The sequence below is a fragment of the Manacus candei genome, unplaced genomic scaffold, assembly GCF_025592945.1.
Source record: "Manacus candei isolate 608988 ecotype Guabito, Panama unplaced genomic scaffold, ASM2559294v1 h1tg000003l, whole genome shotgun sequence".
NCBI lineage: Eukaryota > Metazoa > Chordata > Aves > Passeriformes > Pipridae > Manacus > Manacus candei.
Window position 1 is genome coordinate 13,457,067 of NW_026138051.1, and position 25,991 is coordinate 13,483,057.

At 36.1% G+C, this 25,991-nt stretch overlaps 1 protein-coding gene across 6 annotated transcripts in view; it reads right to left on the minus strand.

The window, feature by feature from the left end:
• DIAPH2 (diaphanous related formin 2) overlaps window positions 1-25,991 on the minus strand; it is a 199,630-nt gene that overhangs the window by 162,779 nt on the left and 10,860 nt on the right. For 3 of the 6 annotated variants that reach the window (XM_051788455.1, XM_051788447.1, XM_051788484.1), the window contains exons 2-11: window positions 18,911-18,943; window positions 16,312-16,488; window positions 14,758-14,862; window positions 10,612-10,632; window positions 7,162-7,301; window positions 6,686-6,760; window positions 6,535-6,604; window positions 5,391-5,527; window positions 4,160-4,271; window positions 1,637-1,747 (exon numbers count right to left, since the gene is read on the minus strand). In XM_051788455.1, coding sequence (XP_051644415.1) covers window positions 1,637-1,747; window positions 4,160-4,271; window positions 5,391-5,527; window positions 6,535-6,604; window positions 6,686-6,760; window positions 7,162-7,301; window positions 10,612-10,632; window positions 14,758-14,862; window positions 16,312-16,488; window positions 18,911-18,943 — 981 coding nt within the window. The remainder of the gene's footprint in view (window positions 1-1,636; window positions 1,748-4,159; window positions 4,272-5,390; window positions 5,528-6,534; window positions 6,605-6,685; window positions 6,761-7,161; window positions 7,302-10,611; window positions 10,633-14,757; window positions 14,863-16,311; window positions 16,489-18,910; window positions 18,944-25,991) is intronic. The other 3 variants (XM_051788472.1, XM_051788466.1, XM_051788477.1) reach the window with 2 other exon arrangements.

Below are 25,991 nucleotides of genomic sequence, written 5' to 3' on the forward strand. Positions count from 1 at the left end.
AATGATACAGCTGAGAAAAACTAAAGGCAAAATATCAGCAAATAGAGCAGGTCTGGGCTGCAGAACAAACAAGAAGGCTTCTAACTGAATCAAGTTCTCCTAATGGGACAGAGTCAGCAGTTTCTGCTTGTAAATGTCAGAGTTCATAAAAAAAAACAGTTTAAGGATATTTCAAAACATCAATTAAAGCGAACTTAAGAAGTCTAAAGTAGTGTAAAGAAGATATGTTTACAATTTCTTTTTTTAAAATTAATCTAAATCATAGCCTTAAAACATACATAGTACATTGAGAAACACAGAGAAGCAAAAAACCAAAACAAAACAGCATTTGGAGCAGGGGAAAATGTGTTTTTCTTTGAAGAAATACAAGCAATTGTTCTAACATACATAAGAATAAAGTTAGCTTCCTACCAGGGAAATCACAAAGAGAAATTACTTCCCAAGCCATGCTTTAAATGGAAATTGGTCTGGATTTGTCATAACTGGATGCAACCATGTGTATTCTCCAATAAAGCAGAAATTCATGCCAATTCTAATGTTTATAAGCAGAGAAGGCTACTCTGAATCTGGACAGACTAAGAGAGAGAAATATGGATCCTCCTCCTGACTCTTTTTAAACAGATTACCTGTTCATGATTTTTAGAAAAGATTATCACCAAATATTAATTGCTTTTACACTCATATCTGTATGTCAGAACACTCTACAAAGTTTTCTATCATGATTTATTACAACTCAGTTTATTTTCTATCTAATCCACCTCTAGTTCTTCAAGTTTTTAAGCATTTATTGATTCTCTAACTTTGAAGAGATTGAAAAAAACAAACAACCTAAGGACTTCTTCGGGATTTCACATGTTCTATAGCAAATAAAGCCACATCAATGATCACATTAATGTATCTGTATGATATAAAACCTAAATACATACCCTAAGGAAAAAAAAAAATAATCACAATTTCAAGGCTGAATGTGCTAAAAAGTGAAGGTTTTTGTTCCTGAAAAATGTTCTTGACAAAACTTCATATCTTAAAAGTCACAGCAGCATAAATTCCATTTCGGATAAATATAAGCAGGTACTCTTTCATTCCTCTAATCTGATGAATATCTTAATTGAACATATTTTTGATGTAAGCATTAGAAAGATTCCTTGGTCAAGAGCTACAAATCTACCAAGTCACAAATATTCATACGTCTGTGCATATGACTGCAAGAAGACATGCAGTCTCAAAGAAAACAAAGGTGTAAATTTGATTTTTCCTTATAAACTCCCAATGCATTTTCAGCAGCAGATTAAAGAAAACCAGATTTCACAGAAAACAACAGGAACTGAACATACAAAGAAAGTTAATCCAAGATTGGTTCCACAGTCAGATTCATATTTATTGCATGTGCTTTGGGCACATTATGCTAGATTTGACTATCCAAATTTAATTTTTAATACATTGACTTGTTTCAAGCTACTATTCTGGTTCACACAGCTAAATTTGTAACTATGCAGACAAAAAGCAGATTTGGATTGATAGTCTGACCTTCCCCACCCCCAGTCCTTCACCTCATCTGCTGTCCTGAGTAAAACAGTTTGGTTATCTTGAACATTCCCAGTGGATTGCGATCAATTCCTATATATAAATAACTTACAGGTAATATTTTCTTCAGGCCACAACGTAAAAACTCATTTCTCAAGTGTATCCTGAAATCCAGATCGTCTGGAGATGTAACAAGGGCATTGATGAGCTGCATACAAGCTATCTGTTATGAGAAATAAAGGCAGAAAGCTTTAGTAAGTATGGAATGAAAATCAATACTGCATTTCACTATTTAAGTTTAATTATAAAAGTAAATACCAAGAGATGGATACTATTTATCATGTGGTACACATGCAGCACTTGGGTTCATTTTAGCAACATCAAATTTTGCTCTGTTTCCATATTGTGATGCTTCTGCTATGTCAAAATCAGATCACATAAAGGATCATCACAGAATTACATCAGAGAATAGCTTGTGTTGGAAGGGACCTTAAAGATCATCTCATTCCAACCCCCTGTCACGGCCAGGGACACCTTCCACTAGACCAGGTTGCTCCAAGCCCCATCCAGTCTGGCCTTGAGCATCTCCAGGGATGGGGCAGCCACACTTTCTCCGTGGAACCTCTGCCAGTGCCTCACCACCCTCAGAGGGAAGACTTTCTTCCTAATATCTAATCTAAATCGTACTAGTTATTCCCAAACTACAGTGGCACATCCCAGCTCCTTCTCTGTCTCCTCAGTATTCACCAGTTTGAAAACAGTTTCTACAGGAATTAAAAACTTTGAAAGAAAACAAGAGAACCACCCAAAAAACACCCATACCCAAAATAAGTCACATCACCAGGTGTGTGTGGTCTGTTCTTGCACCAGACTTTTGCAAAATGCCTGAAGTCTCAGGATAGTGGCTAAAGCTTTAATTGAACAGCTGTGCACTTAAATTGATTTACTTGAACACAGGTAGACAATAGCATAATGCTAAAAGTGCTGATTCACATGAAAAGAGTAAAATGGGACTCCAGGGGAATACCAAGTTTGGTAAAAGATGTTAACTGCAAATAGAAGTAGCATTAGGGTAGGACAGAAAAAAAAAAATCAATAACTGCAGTGGAAAAAAAGTCAGATAAAAAGCACCCTTCCTGTTATAATTACATTCACTATTTAGGTTTAATGGAACACCTTATGGAGTGTCAAATTTCTATTAAAACACCCTTTCAAAGGCAATCCCTTTATATAGCTGCATCTTCAGATAATGCAGTATCATCAGGCTTGCTTGAATGATTCTTGTTATTTTACTACTATGACATGACTTAACAAGCCAAAGTACATGTCCAATCTGAAATTAATAGAGAGAAGAGGTGCCATCTGCTATGATTGCTTCTGCCAGGAGAGACTCTGGCTTAATGGCTTGTGCTAATACATTACAAGTAAAGAACGATTTTGTCAGAAACAAGTTAATGAGTCTTGCAATTGTACCTTTACTGAGGTATCAGTGAGGTTTTGGGAGGGGGAAGTTGGCAGGAATGGTGTCTAGTTGCTTTTGTTCAGTTTAAATCAACAAGGTCATAAAGTAGGAGACAACTTCAGAATGAATTCTTTGGTGATAGGCTATTAAGATTAGAATGTCATTTACAGAAACTTATTGAACATCATTAACTCATCAGCTCTGAAAAAAGAACTACTGATAGTAAACATAGCATTAAGACAACTAAAGTTGACACATATTTGATCCAATACTGCAAAAAGGCATCCCTTCCAGGTAGGGTACCTGCCCTGCCTGCATTGTACTTTTCCCTGTCTTTCAGCCATGGTAGCTGAAATACAGATTTTAGCAATGCAAAATGTGTATTAATACTGTATTATGAGAAGGACATAAGTCAAAGCCATCCTTTAATAAGGTATTCAGCCATGTGGTCTCTATGCTTGTATTTTAAGAGTAACCAAAATTTGGGCTATTCAGGTGCTCACAGAGAATAAAAACTATCCACTGACACATAAGCAGCAACATATGTGATGTAGGACATGACTTAGCAAAGACCACTGGTATAGAATGTTTATTTCATTGTTTTATAAAAATAAATTAAACTCGCTAGATTACCCTTAGAGATGCACTAATGGCTGATGGAAGGCACATGTTGAACACGCACTAAGGAATGCAGAGTTCTTGTTGACAAAAGCACCACTGATATCCTGCTGCACAGTACTCATCTCAAAAGGTACCCTGCCAAAAATGGGCACACCCAATTCCACATCTGTCATAATTAGCATGTATCTGAATATGTAAAAGGCACACATATACTGCTGCCAAAAGTCCCAGCACTACTAACAGGTTTATTACCTGAACATTACATCTGGCATCCAAGAAAAGGAATATCATTAATTACTGTCTTTTTCTAAGATCAAGACTTTAGGGACAAGGGACAAGGAAGTGAGTTCCTTGGTTTCACACCATTAGCAATTAGAAAATCTAATACCAGCAGGCATTTGCATGTATTTCTCCTCTTTTATTGCACACTGGAGTAATAGCACTAATAGATTTTGCTTGTAACTAATTTAAAAATCATGAAGTAATACACAGAGTTCTAGTATTTTAGATGATTTTTCAAGTGTTGCTAAGTACTCAGAAAAGTAAACTCACCTGCAGCTGTATGAATTCATGGTTCTCCAGTCCTTCAACAATCTGAGAAAAACGTTCTTCCCTATTGTTCCTTTCAGCAGCAGTTGTTATAGCAGTTAAAAGCTTGTCCAGACTAAAAGAAAGATAAACTGTCAAAAAGCACAGCACAGCCAGCTTTCTCATTTTGAACATACTCAGCTCACTATTTCTACAACTCAAGTGCACTGACAGAGTTTGAACACATTTATCTACATAAAGTTGAAAACAAACCAAGAACCAAGTGTTAAAACTATCTAAAAAAATTAATGTTGAATTAAGGAAAAAAAGGTGAATAAATCTCTAAATTATTGTGACATTCAGCTAAGAAACAACCAATGAGGGGGGAAAAATTACTACCTTTGCAAGACCATGCACTAGATACCGGCTGACATGTTTAACATCCCAAAATTCCAATAAATTGTCTTTTCAGAAATCAAAATGTTTTAATCTATTTATTGAATAGAAGTTTGGAGTTTGTCCATTTTAACCTTCAGTAAATAAATACACTGATGAATTTAAAAGAAATGTTTGCCAACTGATTATATTTATTTTAAAAATCTCTTGGGCAAGTGCTAAAATACTCCATAACTTGAACTGTTTCCAACTCCAGCTATAAATGTAAACTTCTTGTCCCTGTGATAAAGAGGTGATATTTTAATAAAAAAAACCAAAATATATTTATTTCCATATTATTCTTCTAAACTAAATAAAAATCTTAAGGTGTGGTGCCATTTTTCGACACAGGCAGTTCCTCTCCCCTCCTCAGGGGAGATGTCCCAGTCTCAATTACAATCCTCCCTACACTAATAAGCTCAGTAGTGCCCCATGCACATTGTTCTAAAGAGTCTTTATGTCTGGCAGCTTTTCTTGTGATGATTAAAGTTCACAATTGCTGATTACTCTCAGAGAAATATGAAATAACTTATATTTATGAATAGTTATGGCTCATTAAGTCTTCTCTTTAGTAAGCAACCTTCATCCTTTCAGACCTTCGCTTCAGCCACGGTTTGTGGATCTCTGCTCATTTGCTTTTGTTTGATTTCATCTTGGATTAAAGCACCAGAACAGGTGCAAGTCTCTTTTCATTTGAACTACATTAATAACGACTTAATAGGTTACATTTGTTTCACTGACAAGTTTTCTCACCTGTGTCCAAACTGACAACTCATGAGCATTTAAAAAGAAAAAAAAATTGCTTCAATATCTTACTCACATGCTTTCCTCTCCAACAATGCAGATGGCAGAGAGTATTTTCACCGTTTCAGTCATCATGTGTGGCTGCTTTGGATCAATTGCTCTTGATAGCAGTAAGAGACCTCTTTGATCTCCTATAATCCTTTGCAAACCGTACTTAAGGAAACAGAAAGCTTACAGTGAAAAGATTTTATTTGCCTGGGATACTCATCACCATCTTTGGGCTTCAGATCCTTAGGAACTCTCTCAAACCCTCCCTCCCTTATGAAGTTTGGCAACATTCTACTAAAACCTCCTGCTTATCACTGCTTGGGGAAAAAAGTCAGTCTCCCCAGTCTTAAATTTGAGGCTTTCTCCTGAGAGAGAGAGAGAGAGAGTGTCAGTTCCTCAGGAAGACACTTATCTTATAAAATCAGATATCCACCAAAGAAAAATTAGGGGGTTTTTCTATCTATATCTGAAACACCTCAACAGTATGAAAATTTTATTCATTTTTCCCACTTCGTTAAACAGACTATCCTGTAACATTTTTCTAAACTGAGTAAATGTAGTTAAAAGTAATTTTTATGAAGTTTTATTTGCTGGGGAAAATAAATACAAGACTTCAGATTTTGCTATGCATAAATCAGAATTACAAGTCTAACATACCTAGAAACAGTTTTCATAGTTTGTGAACATGAGTAACACATGTTAGAAACAATTTAGATACAATTTAACCTAATCCTTTACACACTGCCTACCAACTTAAAACTGCATCTAAAAAGATATTAAATCATACTCAATTTAAAAATCAGGCAAAAAGTACACTATACTATCAAAGACAATCATATACTCAAGTCTGAATTTGGAAATATATATTTTTCTTTCAATTTCCTAGCAATGAATTTCCAAATTCAATTACCTTAAATTTATATTACCATCCTCTGTCAAATATTTTACTTCCAATAATCAATAGTACTTAACAAAACTAAGAAAAATGCATATTCAGTACAGTTCACGGAAAAGATTCTCAACAGAAGTTGCACTAAGTTTTTAGACCTGCATTTCCAAAGAGTTAACTAACCCTGGATATACAAACTTTCCTTCCTTCTCCAAGATTCAACATGCTACACAGATCTTGAACTCAGCAAAAGTCAGTCACTTGAATTTAAAATAATCCTTACTTTATTGTTCATAAATGCTCTGAGGCACTGGATAAGTTTATGTTGATTCTTCTTATCAATGCTTTCTTGCCTTGAAAGGAATGAGGAAAATAACATAAGTAAAATCTTCACAACCTCCCCACACTTCCCTTCAAATAGTCCAAGTCCTTACTGTTTCTTGTCCAGAAGCTTTTCCAATGCATCCAACAGAAGCCCAAGACCTTCATGTCCAAAATTGTTAACCCAGCTGGAAAAAAAAAAGGAAAAGAAATGCTCTTAAATATTTCTTAATCTAATGTAAACCTTGCAAAGGTGTGTCTCCCTTACTGCCTGTACATCCCTTCATAGGCTCCGCTTCAAACCATATCACTCACTTCCCAGAAGACCCGACCAACCACCAAGACAAACACTCAGTTCCAACAACTACAAGTTGTTGAGAAGCGCTGTGAGAGGTGAGGGGATATTGCAGACAGTTGCAAACATTTCACTCATCCTTTTCCAGTGTGCTGAGAAAACTGCTCTCATGTCAACAAGTATTTGCATAATTTCTCTGGCTCCAAAAAAAAAAACCAAAAACACAAACCCCACAACTCTTTCTTGCTTAGCAAAAACAGCATGATGAAAACTAGTGCAGGAATTGCTACTCACCTGACTGGATTGCTGGTTAGAGACACTCTCAAAGACTCCAGGCAATTAAGAAGTTTTTCATCTGAAATTCCAGACCGCAGTTCATGGATATATTCTTGTGAGGACAGTGTGCATTCATGCTTGCTGTTTTTCAGTCCACCCTATCACAGGAGGTAGAATGCTGCTTATTGTTCTATCCGTCACAGTAGTGTTTAGACGATAAAACACAAGACTAATATTTCCACATGAATTTTTAAATCACACTACAAGTATTAAAGACACCTGACTTGACTTGGATTTGTCATCAATGTTTAATACTTTCAGATTTGCATCATAAGGGTAAATATTTTTTCTGGAATCTTTTTCACTTCTTTGAGTAAAAGTGCATGCACTACAAATTGAATATAAAAATTTAATTCCATCATTCAATTGCATTAACATGTTAAATGAGTGTGCAGCAGTCAAACATCTATTTCACAAAACTGCATTAGAAACAATTATAAACAGAGACACACAAAAAAGCCCACAGTTCATGCAACTGCATGACTCAATTTCTTGCTGTGCCACAATTCCGTGTTTGGCCCCTAATAGAGATCTCCAGAGGATCTTGTTTGCTACAAAAAAAATCATATGGGAGATTTGACAAAGAGCTCATCTCCCTGCTGAACTGCCACTACAGAAGAATAACTACTTACAAAGTATTTCAGTATTAAAATAACTGATTATCAGTTTTTAGAGCTGTCACATTCAAAACCATGACCAATACACAATATTTCACCAAAGGGTGCAACTAATCTTTTGTACAGCTCTGACAAGTTGCAGTGGGCTTATCTCAGAAGAGTGGTTGTGATTCATACGCAGTTCTTAAAGCTCCTTAGCTCAGAAGGGTCTGTTGAAGAGAACCTGATAAGGATGTCATGGGTGTAAAGGCAACATGAGACAAGTCTGGCCTAGAAGAGGATTTATATGTATGTGGTTTCAATTGTATCAGGAACTCCCACTACTAATATTCTATTTGTCTCTCTTTCACAAAGCTCCACTTCTTATGAAGTTTCCGGTTTGCTCTAATAAAATTCTTATCATCCATTTTCCAAAAGTGACACTAAGTATGGCTGATGACAAAAAGACTTGTCTAAATTTAAGTTAATGACTTTGACCTATATATTCCTGTTATGTGCATTGAATGTAAGTTCACAACATATTTTCAAATTCAGAATAAAATCATGACAGACTGTGAATGTATTGAGACAGAAGCACCCTCTGGACTGTGTCAACTCTGAAGATATTTCTTGCTGACATGCACAGCACCTTTAGCTGGACGTGTCAGCTATACATCAAAGGACCAAGACAGACAAAGATGAGTAAGTAGGATATAAAGGAGGTACAATCAGTCACCATCAGCCTCCTAAACCGAGACATGGTCTTCTGCCAAAAGACAAAGAAATAAACAGGTGGGGATTATCTTTACAAGAGGAGGGACTGACTGTAAATCAGGTAAATATATCAAAAATCATCATAGTTCAGAAAAACCATCATTCTGAGAGATCAGAATGTAAAGAACTAGAAAAGACCAGAATGTAAAGAACAGGAAGAGCTTTATGCTGCTCATTGAATGGATGGAAGCCAGAAGAGAGATTTTATGTATAACTAAAGTACAGCATCTACACAATGTGGATCTACACTGGACAGAATTTTTGTCATTTTGGCCATTTTCCAAACTATAAAAGAACTACTGCTGTAAGCCACAAAATGTATAGAGAGAAGAGATAATGGCAACTTCAATCAAGCTAGACCCTAAAAAGCACTCTAGAATGCAAGAATCCAATACATAATTGATTTTTCAAAGAGATTATTTCTTGTCATTACTGCCCTTCCACTGCAGTGCTTGGGATCCCATGGAAAACTCAAATAAGTCAAAGCTCCAAAGTTCCCATGAACAGGCAAACCTCTTCTCTGCAATTGTCGCTACAACCCAATAGCATCAACCTCCCAAAATTCTTTTCCACAACCACAGTAAATCTGTAAATCTTCAGGAAAATAGCTACATATGCTGGCAGATCAAAGAACTCCTGAAGGATGACTCCTGTGAAAACATACCCTGTGAAGCAGCACACCAAGTGCAAGCATTCTTGAAGCAATCATATGTAAAAGCCATACCCAGCACTTCTTATTTTACTGTTTAGCAAGTTATTCGTACAAAACATTTTAATGCACTTTTAATGCAGAACTATTCTCAATCTCCATCAGGCCCTGAATTAAAAGGCATGGGGACATAAACAGATATTAGAGTTCCTCCCCTACCCATTCTGCAAATATCAGCTTCCCTTATAAAATAATCTCTTCATAAAACAGCTGTTCAGGCTAATTCATATCATAAGGAAACTACATGGCAGCAGGGATTATTTGAAACTGGTTTTAACACAGTGAGCTGGAAAATTAATAATTTGTCCCCTCGAAAATCAAATACCTTTACATACACAAGCACAAGGAAGGTATTTTCCTCTATCGGGGAAGAACCAGTACTCTGTACAAAACTGAAAAGTACTGGTGAACCCAAACAAAGAGTGTACTTAAAGACCACTCTGAATAAAACAAAGCCAACAGGAAGTTCTTTGTCCTATACACTATATTTTATATATAACTAAATCTGAGGTGATGATTAGACAGTTTTAATTCATAAGCTATTCTCTATTATTTTTACTACAGAAAATAATTACTGAATATGACCTTAGTAGAAAGCCTTGCAATACCTGAAAAAGCCTGTTTTGGCTGAAATAAAAAATAATGTCCATCTGTAACTAAAAAGAACATCTTTGCTTTCAGCCCCTATTTTAAATGTATTTGTAATTATTTCCCCAAAATTCCTTTTTTCCAGGAAACAAATTAATTCCCAAATATTTGTTTATATTATTTTCATTCAATCATGACAACATAAAATGTAGATGAGTCCTTAATAAGAGGACTAATACGCTGTCAGTGATTTCATCTTATGCTTATTAACTGACCTTTTGAATCCTCTAAATTAATCTTTTTCTCACACTGATATGCAGTAGTTGGCATTTCCAAGACCAACTATGAATAATAACAATTAGGACATAGAAAAACTCCATATCTAAACAGAAGGAAGTAAGCCAAATACCATCAATTTAAAGCTTCGAGTGCCTGCCTTCAATAAAAAGCAAGAAAAGCCTGAATTATAATTGTTGCTCACAATGAAGGGATGAGTTCAGTGAGTTCGAAGTATTTGGAAATAAACTCCTGAAAATTTAAAAGCAAATCCCTCAAAAGTGCAAGCAATGATCTTATGGTGGTAAGATAAACATGACTGAGGTGGTTGATAATTAAAATAAGGATTCAGTTATGCCCATTGAACTTTTAAATCCCAGAAAAAAGTCCAAAATATTCCAGCCTAATCTTCAAAAATGGAAGTTGATTCATAAGGAAAAACAAAACCATTACGTTCGTACTCACCGGAACTTTACTTCCGACTATCTGCATGCAGTGGTCAGCCAAGAGAGGTTATTGTGTGAAAAAGATAATAATAATACATAAATAAACACAGCAAAGTACTTAGTAGGATGCAGTATCACACACATTTTTCAGTGCTTAATCATTAGTAGTAGTTGCATTCTTTGATTACTTTATCAAACTGTCTAAGAGTTAGAGCTTCTCAATAGGAAAACAGTAGTTCTACTGCAGGAGAAACAATTTCAAATTCTTATGTTCCACTGCTGAATCATCAGTATTTGACACATTTACCAACAGATAACTAAATACCTGGCTTGACAGCTACATCTTGAAAGATTAAGTATGCCATTTGGTTAAAATTATCAGGTCAGAAATTTTATATATGACACTGAGAAACTACAGAACACACTAATGGCATACTCACTTCCTTGGATGTATAACAACTTTACATATTATGGAGCTTTTGATCTATTTAGATGATGTCACCACTGAATTTAATTAAGTTTTCATAATCAAAAACATAGCCTACAGTTATAACTCTAACTTGCATTTCAGAAAAACCCTGTATGGCATTTTTATTTAACTGCTCGGTATGGATGCTTTTAATTACATGGATAATTAAACAGTGATTTTCAGAATGCCATCTTCTCTTTTTGCCACTGAACAGCATCTCTGCCTATTCCTGAACAAAAGGTTGACTTTCCACATAGGAAACTCCACAGGAAGGCAGCACATCTGTGCCCTGTTCTCTCACTTTGCACAAATGGCCATGTTCCTGGGAGCACCAGGACTATGGACTTCTGCTCAAACATCGTTGGCCTTTCCTCGTCAGTTGTTTGCTGCAATCTCATGGCAGCAGTCCCTTTACTGAATAACCACTTCTGTCTGATTAAGAGCCTGATTTTGTCCTGAGATCTGAATTTGACTGTATCTGTTCAGCCTCTACCTGCTTCATTTTCTACTCTTATCTCTTCTATTATTACTTTAGGAAGTCTTTCAGAAGCAGAAGTCCCTGCAAGGCTTTCACAATCACCTCTTCTCTCCTCTTCCTGATGAAGCTTCCTCTAGAAGTACAAGATGAACTGTCATCACCAGACAATCTTTTTTCCTAATTTACTACCTTCTTCTCTCACCAACATTCAACTATTCAACATGGAATGAAATGTCACCAAGTTCAGCTCTGAAACAGAATTTCATTCCTTCACCAGTGTAATTTCCCTGGTCAACAATCTTTCTCTTCAAGCAAGAGAAGGAATCAGAAAATCACTTCAAATGAAAGCATCCAGCTCATCAGCTTCTACATGTCCTCCACCCCCAAGAAAAAGGAAAGCTTTCTTCATCCATGAAACCCAAGTTTCCTTTCTCACTCAGAACTCCGAAGACAGAAGTGTTTCAGAAAAGCATGGTCAACATGCTGCAGATGGCACACAGGCAGAGGAAACAAGCACCAAATTCAAAACCAATTTGGTCAAGACAACAACAGAAATGAAAGTGATACTTTCACATCAGTTGAGAGAACTCAAAAGCCTAATTAAAACAAACATGAAATGAACCACGAGAAAAGCTGTATCAACTGTTAAGTGTGTTTCGTGAGCTCTAAGCAGAAGAAAAAGTCCAAGTATTTTCAATGTAAAAAAGGAACATCTGTGATCAAAGAAAAAGGTAGAAATTTTAAGACATTTTAAGATCACTTTGAATGCAACCAGCATTTTCATGGATGACAATCCTGAAGAAAAGAAAGTTTGACAGTTCATGATGTAATAAAGATTAATTAGGGCTTGAATTCATTTGAGCAGAATTGTAGTTTCACTAAACAGAAGATGAATTAAAAAGTGAAAATGAGCTTTGCTCCATTGTAAGAGTCCAATCATCATTTTAAAATTAAGGCCTATATTTCTTTTTTTTTTAATCAATTAAGATGCTAGTTATTTGAAAATTAAACTGAGGTAACATGCTACGGAAAGGTAGTTTATATTTCTGCACAATTCCATTCAAATGCTGTGATTCAATTGCAAGAAGGACACACCAAAGCACACAAACTTCAATACGAGACGTTTTTCCAGTAGGAAAAACATTTTCTATATGTGTAAAACATCCATAGTGGTGCTGACTTAAGCTCTGAGTGCACATTCACATACAAGGACCTTTTAGGATTATTTTTTTTCAATTGTTAGTACATTTTGACAAACATATTCCCAGTTCTGTTAAGTTTCCCATGCTGCAGCACATATGGTGGCAGGAATGCAATCTGTTAAAGTTCCAGCAGTTAGCCATGCAATGGGAGCCATGCTTTCCTTGCTCAGCCACAAAATTATGGTACATTTCAGCATCAGTATAAACGAGAGAGATCACCATTGTTCAACCACTTGTTGGAAAAAACTGGAAGTACTTTCACTTCTATTTTGTGCTTTCCCTTTCTACTGCTTCGATAAAATATTCTTACTTACCAAGAAAAATTTAGCATTGATCACTAAGTGAAGTCAAAAACCTTACACAGCATAATTAATAGTTCCCAAAGATAGTCTAGGCAAAGTACATTAACAGGCAAGCTCATACTATTTACTGCATAAGCTTGAATAATTCTCCAATAACTTGTATGTTTAGTCAGACTATGCTTTAAGCACTGGATTCCTTCCAGCACAGACTTAAGGACTGTGGATTTTGTTTAAAATGAACTCAAGCAGGAACATCACTCCTCTCAGAAACTAAATCACCATTTTCATTACCATTTCATCACCATTATAATGCAAGATTTGCCTCACCAAAGTTTATGTTTCATGAAAGGCATTTGCATAATAATTGCATGTCATCGTAGTCTCAATTTTTTGAAATTTAACTCTGCAGAGCTGATTGTCAAGGTTAAAAAGAGGCAAGTCAGCTGTACTGCTTGCAGTCCATGCTTGTAGATTCATTAGGCAGACACCAACATAATCTTATTTGTCAGTTTATTTCCCCACAAAACAGATTGTTTAATGCTGTCTATATTTAGCACTCAGACTCAGCTCCGCAGAAGTGCTGCCGCTACGTTTGAACAATTACTCCACAAGTGGTCTTCATTTCCAGTAAGCTTTTACTGCACACAGCAACTTAAGTATGACAAAAAGACGAGATTCATTAGATTCATTCTCATTTCCAAAGAAAATCATATGCGTTACCTAATTTTATTGAAGAACTACACTGATAGCAAATTTTGTCACTTGAAGCACACTAGTGCCCCTTGGAAACACAGAGCTTCCCCTCAGCACCACTTCTTCCCAACACTTCAATTCACCCGGTCCCTTAAAATACAAGGACTTAGAATACCACTAGGAACTTCCTTAAAATTCTTGATACAACAAAAAGGGGCACAAATCAGGACAAAATCTGTTTCTAAGAAATCACAAGATCCAACATTTGCAAGTTTTTGCGGCATATTCTCCTTTTACATGATAAGAACTATATATGCCATGGTCAATTTTTAACACACAAAAAGCACTGCTGTTGTATGTTATAACCAATTGGGACTAATATTCCAACTGCAGAAAATAAATAGTAGCTCTTCACTATTTAAAATTGTATTTCTGCAGCCCAAAAAATGTTTGGGCATCCTGTCATTTCCTTAAAATTTTGGCACCTTGAAGAAGATAGATTTCAAAAATTCCACATGAAGGATCAACCAACAAAGGGTTAATCATTCAATTAAAGAACAGAAAATAACCAACACAAATGGAAGGTCCAAATATATTTTTCCTATTCAAATGTAATTTGAAACTCCTTTTCACTAAAGGAATCCAGTATGCACGTCACTGCTGAAACCACGAAGTTCTGCTATCCCTTCCAAAAACTTTTGGTACTAAAAATTCCTAAGATGAATTCCACAGAAATATGCTCAGCTTTTATCCATGACTCTACATCATTCGATTTGCAATTTCCTCTATTTTTTTTTACAAGAAAGGATCAAGTTTTTACATTGCCCAGCAACTGAAACACAAACTAACCCTTCAGATGCAGCTGCAAGCATTTCAAAATATATTAGTAAGTACAGACTTATTTATTTGTTCCTACCACTCTTAGATAAATTCAGACAAAACAAAAATTTAAAGTTTCAAGCTTGAAAAGCATAACACTCATAAAGCTTCTTTCCTCTGTCTTGGAGAGGTGAGTACTTACGGATTTGGCAGTTGCAGAAATGTATTGGACAACCATCTCCCGTTTTGTGCTCAAGTCTTTATCTCTTAAAGGAGCTTTACGTTCCTCATTTAGGTTCATGTCTTCCTGTAAAGAAACAGCCCACACAACAATCTATTTCATGTTTTTTACTAGTCTTTGTTTTTTTTACACTACTTTTGTTAAACGAACAAGAAGTAACTTTTTCCAGTTTATCTGCAGATTTTTTTAAATTTAATTTAATTTTTAATTAAACTAATTTAAATAAAAAGTAGTTTATTTACTTAATTAAAATAAAGGGTAGTTTACGTTGGTGAAATTTGGCTCAAGAAATAGAACTAGAGGACAAACAAAAATCCTACACCTCAAGTTGATACATAAGTGTTAACTCCCATGAAGTTTCCTGTGTTTTTAATACAATCTTATCACCACAGACACCATTCCTGCATTATCTAATCAGAAGGCTGTTATTACATGGATTATTAGCTTGTAGAAGTGGCAGATGTGAAAGTGTTCCAACTGATGTATTTAAAACAAGCCTAGAAGTCAAAACATTCTGCTAGATTAAACCCAAAGATGCCTGTTTTAACTTAATAACTCATTAAATGCAATGTAATCATTACTAGTCATGCCATTAAAAGTCAAAGTCACTTCAGATTAACAACTAAAGCCAGTAAATGCTACTGTAATAACTTACTAGTGAACAGCTTTGTCAGAGAATTGTGAGTCTCTGAAAGACAGACCTATTGTCTGCTTCAATTAACATTACCTGGAAAAGTTAAAAACTAATCCCTTTACCTAACAAGTAAATCAAGGAAGTGTTAATTAACACTTATCCAATCCTTCAAAAGAGATTCACAGCTTCATTGACCAGAGCAGAACCACACAGTGGAACAGGACAGTTCCTGACTGCATGGAAGTTCACAACAATTTTGAAGAATGATACAGAGAAGCGTATTTCTAAAAATACTCAAAAAACCTCATTTCTTGATACTTCACGTACCAATACCAGTGTGCATGGCAGGACACACCTACTTCAGTTAGTTCCTGTGTTATGAACAGAAAAGCTGCCTTGTGAGTAGAATCAGAAGCCTTAATAAATGATCCTATGAGAGTGGATATTTAAGACTATGCAAAAATTCAGGTTTCTAGGCATTAATATTTTATTAATAGAACATACTATTTTCCAACAGTATTTATTAACTTCAGTTCATTAAAAACAGTCCTTCAACAGCAGTATCTAACTACTGCAACTAAGATCTATAGGGGTTGTTTTAACGAAGCAATCAACAGTTATATTTTTTTAAATTTAGGCTTTTTGCCTTTGTTTTGCCTGTAGAAGTAGATCATTTAAACATCTCTAATACTGGCATTCTCTGAGTTACTCAGTTGTTTATGTGCCAGTTTAGACTGGTCTATTAGGCCTGTATTACCCCATACCCTCACAAGGCATGGGATACTCCCCAAAATTACAATATTTGAAAATAACTGCTATACAATAAATACTAACTTGGAATCAAATTAAAACTTGTAAAACTATGTGGAATATCACCTTACCATCATTTTTTCAAAGAGATCCATCACTTCTTTTTCTGATAAGTTCATGCAACGCTCATCAACAAGCGCCTGGGCATGTGGGATCTCACTAATGGAAGGTTGTGAGTCAATAGGGTGCTGAATAAGAGGCTTCTCTTTTTTCACTGCAGATCTCCTGAAGCTTGTAATCCTGTCACGCTGCAAAGACATCCATTCAAAAATAAGCAGAAATCGAAATATAGGAAAGCAGCCAATACACACATTTTTAGTTAATTCAAGCAGCAGAGTTAAAACTCAAACTGAACTGTAAGTAAAAATACTCTTAATATTCAGAGATTACTTTTCACAGAAAGACAATAACATATAAGGTAAACTCATGACAGGTCACATGCAAAAGCAATATAAATATTTCTCACAGCTTCAAAACTATACCATTTAGGTTAAAGTTTTAGCATTTCAAAATCTTCAACTCATCTTCTCACATTTTTCCCTAATTATCCTGATAGTGAATAAATATGGTACCACAAAGGTAATGTCCAAGCGTTCCTTCACCTGAAGAGCTATAAGTCTTTGGAGGACAACTGAAAAAGCCAGCGTTGGGAGGGAGGTACTCACAAGTTCATCAGGCTTATAAAAAAATCCTGCTAAAGTAAAATAAAGTTTGTAGAGGAATTAATGCTCCAAGCATAGTTCACAATTCCTTGAAGCGTTTTTCAGTACAGACTCCTGAAATTAGTGCAAAATTTTAAAAAGCCAGGTAATGGATTACTGACACAGAAGCAGCCACCCATAGTTAAATACACATAACAGACATTAGTGAAAGCATGTCATACAGTCTGCCACTGACTTGCTTTAGCCCTTACACCAAACCCCCAGCTTTGTTTTTTAAGCATGCTTACTCAGTTACTTTGTTAATACTGGAAACAACCAATAAGGGCACCTTCCTCATAAGGCCATTTATTACTTTATTTTTTAAAAAAATAATTCTATTCTGAATAGATTCCAATTTTTTTGACTTAATAACTGCTATAATGATATGTATATATATATAAATATGTGTGTATATATATATATATATATATATATGCTCATTTCGAGAATGTTATGCCTATAGCAATTTTTCTCAATTAACTGTTTGCATCAACAAATACTCCTATATTTGTTTCAGGCACTGAACAGCCTTATGAAGATGTGCTTTCATCTAATAGCAGCTTATGTAGGGTTACCAGGATCATTCATGGCAGTTTTCACCTCCATGAAAACACAGAAACCAAAATTTATATTTGCTACACTTATACAACCTCTGTGAGGTGTGAAAAGCTTAATGGAATATTTCAATTGCAAAAATTTTGATTCATTTTAGATTAGTGAGTCCAGAGTGGAGAAATTTGAACAAGTGCTGTGGAGTACAGGGAAGAAGGATTTTTTTTTTTCTGTCACTGTTTTGTTTCTTTTTCTTGTTTTTTGTTGTTCATTTTTTTTGTTTTTATTTTTTGAGATTCTAGAAGACTACCTTAAAGCTTTGAAGTAAAGTATCCCTAGATAAGCTGCATTCCCTTTGAATTTCTTTTGAGCTTTTCTGGGGGGGTTTTATGTTTTCTGAATGGGGGTAGGTAGGTTTTCTTCTTCCTTAGAAATCTTACATTTGTGGACAGAAACACAATACCTACAAGGATATAGCTGATGTCTTTAACAAGGCAAAAATATTACTGTAATCCTTTTTTTTTTTACCTTATTAGAATAGCTTAAATTACGTTTTTGGAAAGTAAAATTAGGGCATAGCCCAGTAAAAAGGCCAAGGATAGGACACAATGCCTGAAAAGGCAGTATCCAAATTTAGCCAGTACACACTAAATGCAGTGCAACTGTTCACTTATTTTAAAAAGTCCATTCAGCAGTCACAAAAAGCTATTTAAGATCCAATTACACCATACTGTGATCTGTTTCAAATATAACTTATTAACAACAAATTTGTTTAATGAGATTGCAATAGTGAGATTGCTTTGAAGCCACAAATAAATCTTCTACATGATTACTAGGTACAATCTCCTCATTTCAGACATGTAGCATATCAGGAACTAAACAGCCAGCGTGGCTTAACTATTATATATATAATGCAAATTTTTAATTTTCATGAAATCAATTTCGATACAACTTTCTGCAAAAACACTTTGTGACAGGTTTCAAAGTATTCAGTGCCATAAAGTTAGTGCTACTGAATACAAACTTGTTGTTTGGAATTCAGTACACACTTATTACCCAATATGGTTTTATTTGAATCATGTGGCAACTAACTTTGAAGAACCACTGCAAATCCTTTTCTGTTAAAGAGAAGGTCAAGAAAAATAACACTTGAACTGTTGAGTAACAGTTTCAACGCATCCATGGTATTACTGAAGTATTTAGAATGTGGTCAAGGAAGTTTCTTCAAATAGAAATCACAATTAATCTTCTTCAACAGAAATTACAACTTAAGATCTTTAGGAATAGTCACTCAATTTTCTGAAATCTATTGCTTAATATCCTTATAAGAACATGTTATTTTGTCCACAACATTTGATGTAAAGTAGCATGCAGCGTGGAGTTACCATTGCAAATTAAGATGCTACAAAGACCTTACCACATCATCTGCCAAAGTTTTTATTTGAATATTCTATTAAAAAAAAAAAACAACACACACAAATCAAAGAAAAAAAGACAGCGTTACCTACTGTTTTAGAATAAAGAAGTCTGTATTTCATGTATTTGAACATTTAAGAGCATTTGAAATTTCACTATGTGTTCTAACAAAGCTAAATGAACATGGAATATACTGCATTTTCTATGAAAAAGCAAGCTTGTATCCCATTGCACCTTGTCTTTTGACTACTTAAATCATGAATCTAAAACCTGCATTGCTCTAGTACCCCCAGTATTGCATAAAAATGCAGCAAGATCTCTTAGAAGGCTTTCCAAAACAAACATGGACTCCTGGACTTCAAACTGCGTCAGCAGAGAGTTATGTGACATTCTCAGCTCGGACCATTTTTGAGACTCAGAGCCGAGAATTTCCTGTGCCCAAGCTTCTGGAGCCTTCTGCCAACTTCTACACTGAGTAATGTCCATTAGTAGATGAACTGGTGATTCACAAACCACTCACTATCATCTCTCCCTCCCTTTTACCCGTTCACTTTCCCCTTAAGAGCAGGAAAATCCTGCTGACAAAAATCACCGATATTACATTTCTATTCATGGCCAAAACTACTTATATTGCACACCAATATCAATAACGGTTATCAAGGAAGCATTCAGTTCATGAACTTTGCTCAATTTACATGAAGTCATGAATAGGAAATAAGGTCTAGAACTTATGGGGGACAGAATTGGAGAAGCTTTCAGAAGTACGTGGGACAGTGTGGTGGACTGACCCTGGCTGAGAGGTCAGTCCCCACAAAGCCACTTGCTCATTCCCTCTCAGCAAGATTATGTAGACCATCAGAAGTAAAAAAGCAAGACAAACTTAATGGTTCAGATACAAAAAAAAAAAAAAAAAAAAAAAAAAAAATGAAACCAATTATGCAAAACCATCAGGGAACACCAGTAGACCAATGCCTACCCAGCTTCTGAGCAACTGCTAATTTGGAAAAACATCCTCCCCCCCACTCCACAGCCCTGGATTTATTTCTTAACATGGTGTCATATGGTTGGAATATCTCTTTCATCACTGTGGATGAGCTGTGCTGTCTGTATCCCCCTCCCAACCTCCAGACCACCCACCCTGTTCCCAGGTGGGAAGCAGTAAGCCTTGACACTGGAAAGGCATGTTCAGCAAAAGCTGAAGCACTGGTGTTCTATCAACACTGCTTTGATCACAAATCTCGGACACAGCACTATATGGGCTGCTGTGAACAAACCACCTCAGCCTGACCCAGTACAGACATCTGTACATCCAGATGTTGACACCTTCAGCTTCCAAACTGCCACATCTCCATGCCCTTCCTTATGCCTCTCCTGTATTTTCATTACCTGGACTTAGAATGGAGCTTATAGTCTTGAAATCAAAACTAAGATGTCCATACTCTGGTAAATAGATCTTTTCTTTTTAATTGAGATTACTGAGCAAAATGAAGTAAAGCCTAAGCATGATTTCAACAAAGAGACAACTGCAAGCAAGAAGTTCTAAAACTGCCTGTTCTAGCAGTTACTTGTACCAGAATTTTTTTTCCCCTTCTCATTTAAGCACTGTCAATCTCTCCCTGAACCTGGAACAGGATAATCTACCCCATCTCTACACTTATATTGCATTTGTCACTCAAACTCCTCTGGGCAAAATACGGAATACTAAAACAAGATACCACACACCATTTTTTCAGACACCTCAAGCACTCTTCCCAGATATCCTTATGGTGTGTAAGGTACACTGCTGCCAGCAGCTACTCAAGATACGCAACACATTTAACAGGTAGGAGAGAAACTGAAAGCAGCTGGAGGTAAAGCTGAGGCAGTTATGTACCTACAGATTCTCACACTATTTTGACGATCTCTTATACTAACAAAGAAACTACACTTCCAGTCTGATTTCAGAACATAAACCAAAAGTAGTTTACCTCCCTAAAAAGAAGTTTAAGATATCGTGGATTTTGTAGTCCTCTAGCATTATTCTTTCAGCCATCTATAAGACAGCAGAGCAACACAAGACAAAAAGAAATCAACCCTTTCCTAGCTTGTTAAAGACACTAATTCCTTGTGTTAAGAAGCAGCCCAAAGGAAAAGGTTTTGCAAAATCTCCATGATTAAGCATTTGCAGGTAAGAGGTATCAAATTAATATTTGTATGTATAATTATACACACAATTTAAGACAGCAGCCTATAATCTCTGTCTTTAATATCAACACAAACCCCGGAATTTCTTCAGCATCTATACCAAAGAACTATTTCCTGCTGATTTATTCAGTTCTTTACTTAGAAGATTTAAGTGACAGAGCTTCTCCCTTTCAAACACTGTATTTCCAGTTTATCAATCGTTAATATAATTTTCTATTTACTGTTCCTGATTTTAGTTTATTTATCTGGCTACTTGCATTAGTACAGACATATTATGTCAGTAAGGCACACAAAAATCACACCATATACTAATGTAACTGCACCAGACAATTCTTTCATCTTAAAATGTGGGTCTCAGCCAGGAAATCATGCACATGAAAGCAGTAGAAAGATATTCATAGTTCATACATTTCTTGGTAGAGAAACCACTATTTCCTCATGCAAGCTCAGTTCAGGCTACAGCAGCAATAATGTCACATCCACAGAATTTAATGACTTGAGACGATTACATCAACTTTTAATTCAAAACTCACAGCAAGCCTGCTTTTCTTTACATCTTTCTCAAACTTATGTATTAATAAAACCTTCCAAATCACTTGAGCTGGACACAAGTTTTGAAATGAAGTGAATTTACTTGTGTGGATTGGTCTTACCCTTATATTTAAGTATTACTTTGCCATGTTCTTAATTGTTACACTAAAGACTCACTTCCACCACAAAAATAAAATCAGAAGTAACTTTCAGTTCACCACATGTACAGTGAAACAATGATCACCTGGATAACTTCTAAACTTAACAGCAATTTTAACTCCAGTGCCCACTGCCCAAGCAAACTGTGGTGTGCTGCAACAGGGGCTCCAAGCTCAGGAAGCAGCTCCACCTGCTCCAAGCAATGCTCATTTTCTAGAGGTAGCAAACAGAAACTTGATCTTCTCTTAACTCTTTTTTTTTTCTTTTTTTTTTTTCCTAAACTGAGATGATATGACTGTTTTCTAAAATTTAGCTTGACTTCAGCTCCTCCAAAAGCCATGGTAAAGCTTCCCTCAAGGACAAGTGATTTTTAACAGCCTGCAAAGACATTTGCATACAAACCAGGAAGGGAATAACTTCCCACATGAGTACCTGAACCAAGGGAGTTTAAAGGGACAAAACCCAAAGCTGCTTAATATCTGAAGTACAAAAAGTTGTCTGCAACTTGAAATTAGGTCTTAGAGTCACAAAATATAATTCACTCCTACAACCTCTGTTCTGCAGTTCAGAGAATGAATAATGTTCCCATTAGACAATTTAACTGCCTGTTAACATATTCAATTTTGTAATTAAATCTAAAAAAGTACCTAGGAAATTACTAAAAGATACCCGACTCATAGAAGTTGATGTGCAAAAACCAGAACTACACACTCATTTAGGCCTTTCAAGATCTTCATCCATGAGAGAGAGTATCTGACATTACTAATAAAATTAGTAAAAAACATAATTCACAACATGTTTGTTTTAGTGTAGTATTTTTCCCACATCAAGGACAATTCAGCATTCCTTAAAAACAAACAAACAAACACAACTTGAAATGACTGTCGTAATCCATACGCTGTCTCAAAGATACTTGAAGCAAGCAATACTGATGGTTCTGTTACTATTGCTGTACATTTGCATTTGGCCTATATGACACCATATGGAAAAATATTGTTTGCTTCACAAACTCCTTAAATATGTATTATTTAAATGTTTAAACTAAGGTTTTATCTCAAACCTGAACATGTTCCCTGGGGTTGTACAAGGAGCATGTGAAACCCTTACATCAGGCTGCCAAAAGGCAGCTGGAAAATTGTTCATGTTGGCAGCACTGAGTCAGTGCTGTTCAACTGGAGGGTGGCAGCCACCTCCCAACCAGGAAGCTGCCTGCTTTTACCAGTTCATCTACTTTTTCCCCTCCAGGAGACTGACTATCCAGAAAATGTTCTGAAAATAAGTTAGACAATTCCTCGTACTAAATAAAGCCCAAGGGTCAGCCCGGCTGGTAAATCATTAACAGCAGAGGGCACCAGTTCTTTAATCGCAGTGCTGGAGATGCCTCAGCACTGCTCCCAAACAGGAGGGAGGGGGGAACATGTCAGAGGAACAGGAATCATACTGGACACTCGCCATTGTCTGATCTTCAGTCAATGAGAAAAAGGCCACCTCCACACCGTGTCTCAGTGCAAGGGGGACAGAGAGACCCTAAGCAGCAATCTGGTCTCGTCTGAAAATGGAGGTTGCGGGAAACTGAACCAGCTTCCTCATTTTTGTCTGACTGGCAGATCACTGTCACACTCCAAAAACAAAGGGACTGCTCAAAAAACTGTATCCTCCCAGATTACTTCAAAGAAGCCTTTACCAAAAAGTAAATCAATTCAGAAGTTGGAAAAAAAAATAAAAATCACTGTAAAAAAAAATTAGCCTTAATTTCATCACATTTGTAACTGAAGATACAAAGGAGTTGACGAAGACAAATCAACTAACATTGTTTGTTTATTTGTATCTCAGGTGGCCATTAGTATTTTGAAAAGTTTCTTTCAGAAAATAATTTATTGGTATTCATTGATAAGCTTTAAAAATCAGAGTAAAATTAAAAGCTTCTTTCAAAAGCTGCAGATCCATGCCAGTCTAAGCCAACAGAATTGCTGGTTATGAGACACAGGGTAAGGATGTCACCAGGACAGTGAGATCAGGTCAGACAGCTGCAGAAACATTTTCAAGAAGCCTATTAGAAGAAGCAGTTTCACATTAGCCAGTGCAGAGGAAAATAAAGTACATTCTGGCATTTCCCAGAGCTACTGCTGGAGTCCAAACATTTTCCATCAAGTCTCTGTCCCAAGCAGATCAGAGAAGTTACCAGTAACGCAGCCCAGAATCAGCAGGTTTTGTATTTATAACAGTTGTGCTACAGAACTGGTGAGTCCTTCATACAGTACTGGGTACAGTCAGGAACTGGTTCCTATTTTGATATCTAGTGATCCTGCAAGACAGGTTTTTCTTTGAGCATCTTGAAACAATGTCTTGTGACAGTACAGCACGCTTTTCATTATAAACAAATGCACTGTCTCTCTTCAGGACACTCTACAGCTTTTAAATACCTCACTTAAAAGTATCCAGCAACGGTTTGTTAGTTAAAACTTTTACAAATTTGACTTTTGAAAGAGACAAGTCACAACTCCATTCATAAATTTCACAACAAACAGTCTGCAATACTGCTTTGATGATGTGCCTACCAGCTTATTAATCTCAATGTGCAGGTTTAATGATCTGAGACATTTAACTAATCGAGTTCTTTACAAGCTTAAGAGCCATGGCAAACCTTGCCCTTTGAAGAAAGATTTAAACCCCTTTTAGTTTGATGCTGCCGTTTCCATTGAGAAATTCTACCTGTGGATTTTAGTACTTAACTCAGAAGTGTGTGTGGCATTGCATAGGCATTAACCAACACAAGGTTTTACAGGACCTATCTTCAAAATAAACCAAAACAAACAAGACTCTGCACCCTCCCTTCAAAAAAAACCAAAATCAAAACAACCCCACCAACCACAACTCACAAAAATAAGTAAGTACAAAACTCCACAGCAGCCTAAACGAGTCTTATTAAGAAACTTCCACTTTAAACATTCTAGCAAATCTCTATAAAATAAGTGTAGCAATAAAAATGGATACAGTTTCTCCATAAGAACAACATGTACCTCCACGGAGACCTCACGTGTTACAGGCTCTGTCTCAGCTGCACTAGAACAGGTAAGGATTTGCATAAAGACACAAGAAAAAGAAAATTATATTTGACAGTAGGAAGACAGCATATGGGACTGCACCAGCTGTCAGTGTAAATGGGGAAATAAGGACAGCAACTACACTTCCTCATGTACTTGAAACATCAGGTTAAGCATATACACTGTTGGCATACACATTTTGGGTCATCTGCAGACTAGCATTGCATTTACTTTGAGCTTAAATAATTTCACTCTTAAACCTCATAATCTTAGTAATGGAGCCCTTAATGGTCTTTCTTGAAGAACACTGTATTTAAAAAAAACCCATAGGATTCAGATAGTTGAGTGCCAATTACGTTTTATGCTTCATTTGATAAGAAAGCTTATTTCAAAAGCTGCACCTCCTAAGCTTCCTTTAGTAAAATGCTAGATTAGGAGTGCATTGGAATAATTTCAAAAATCCTTTGTAGCTTTCTGTGCATATATTTGGTGCCTTTAAAAAGTGTCAGATATACTTTATCAGAGAAGGAGCCATCTGTCCAAGTGGCTGCTACTGCACTGGCACTGGGCAGGACTGCTTGGCAGTGTCAGCATATTCTGTTTCCTGCACCTAAAGCAAGCAAATCAGTGGGTTTGGAAGAAAATTAGAAAGTGGTTTTCCTAGGAAAATAGACTGAGACCACTTGCTAGTCAGTTGAACAGTCATTGGATCAACTTTTGGGACTTAATTAAAAATGAAGTCTGAGCAGCTCCCAGGGCAGTCAGTGGAAGTGTTGGACGCTGACTGTTCCCTCCATGCCCGGTGCTCTTTAGCCAAGTGTGCTTGTCAGTGCCACATTCAGCCCTATACCTCTGCTGCTTATTTTTCAAAAATCCAATTGTTTAACTTCTGAGCATTTTTTTTTTTTGTATAATACTATTGAGAAGTACATTTGAAACATTCTGGAACAGTTAAACTGGAAAAACGATGTCAAAACAATTCTTAACATAGTAAGTGAAGACTTTATCTCAATTTTATGCTCAGATACAAGCAGTGGGTTTGAGCTCTTTGCTTTCATTGTAGCAGCAGCACAAAGCCAGTTTGGCTGGATGGCAATACTTGATGTGCACCAAATTGCTGTTCATGCCTCCCTTGTTCTGGGCTCTCCTGAGTGCAAGTGGCTG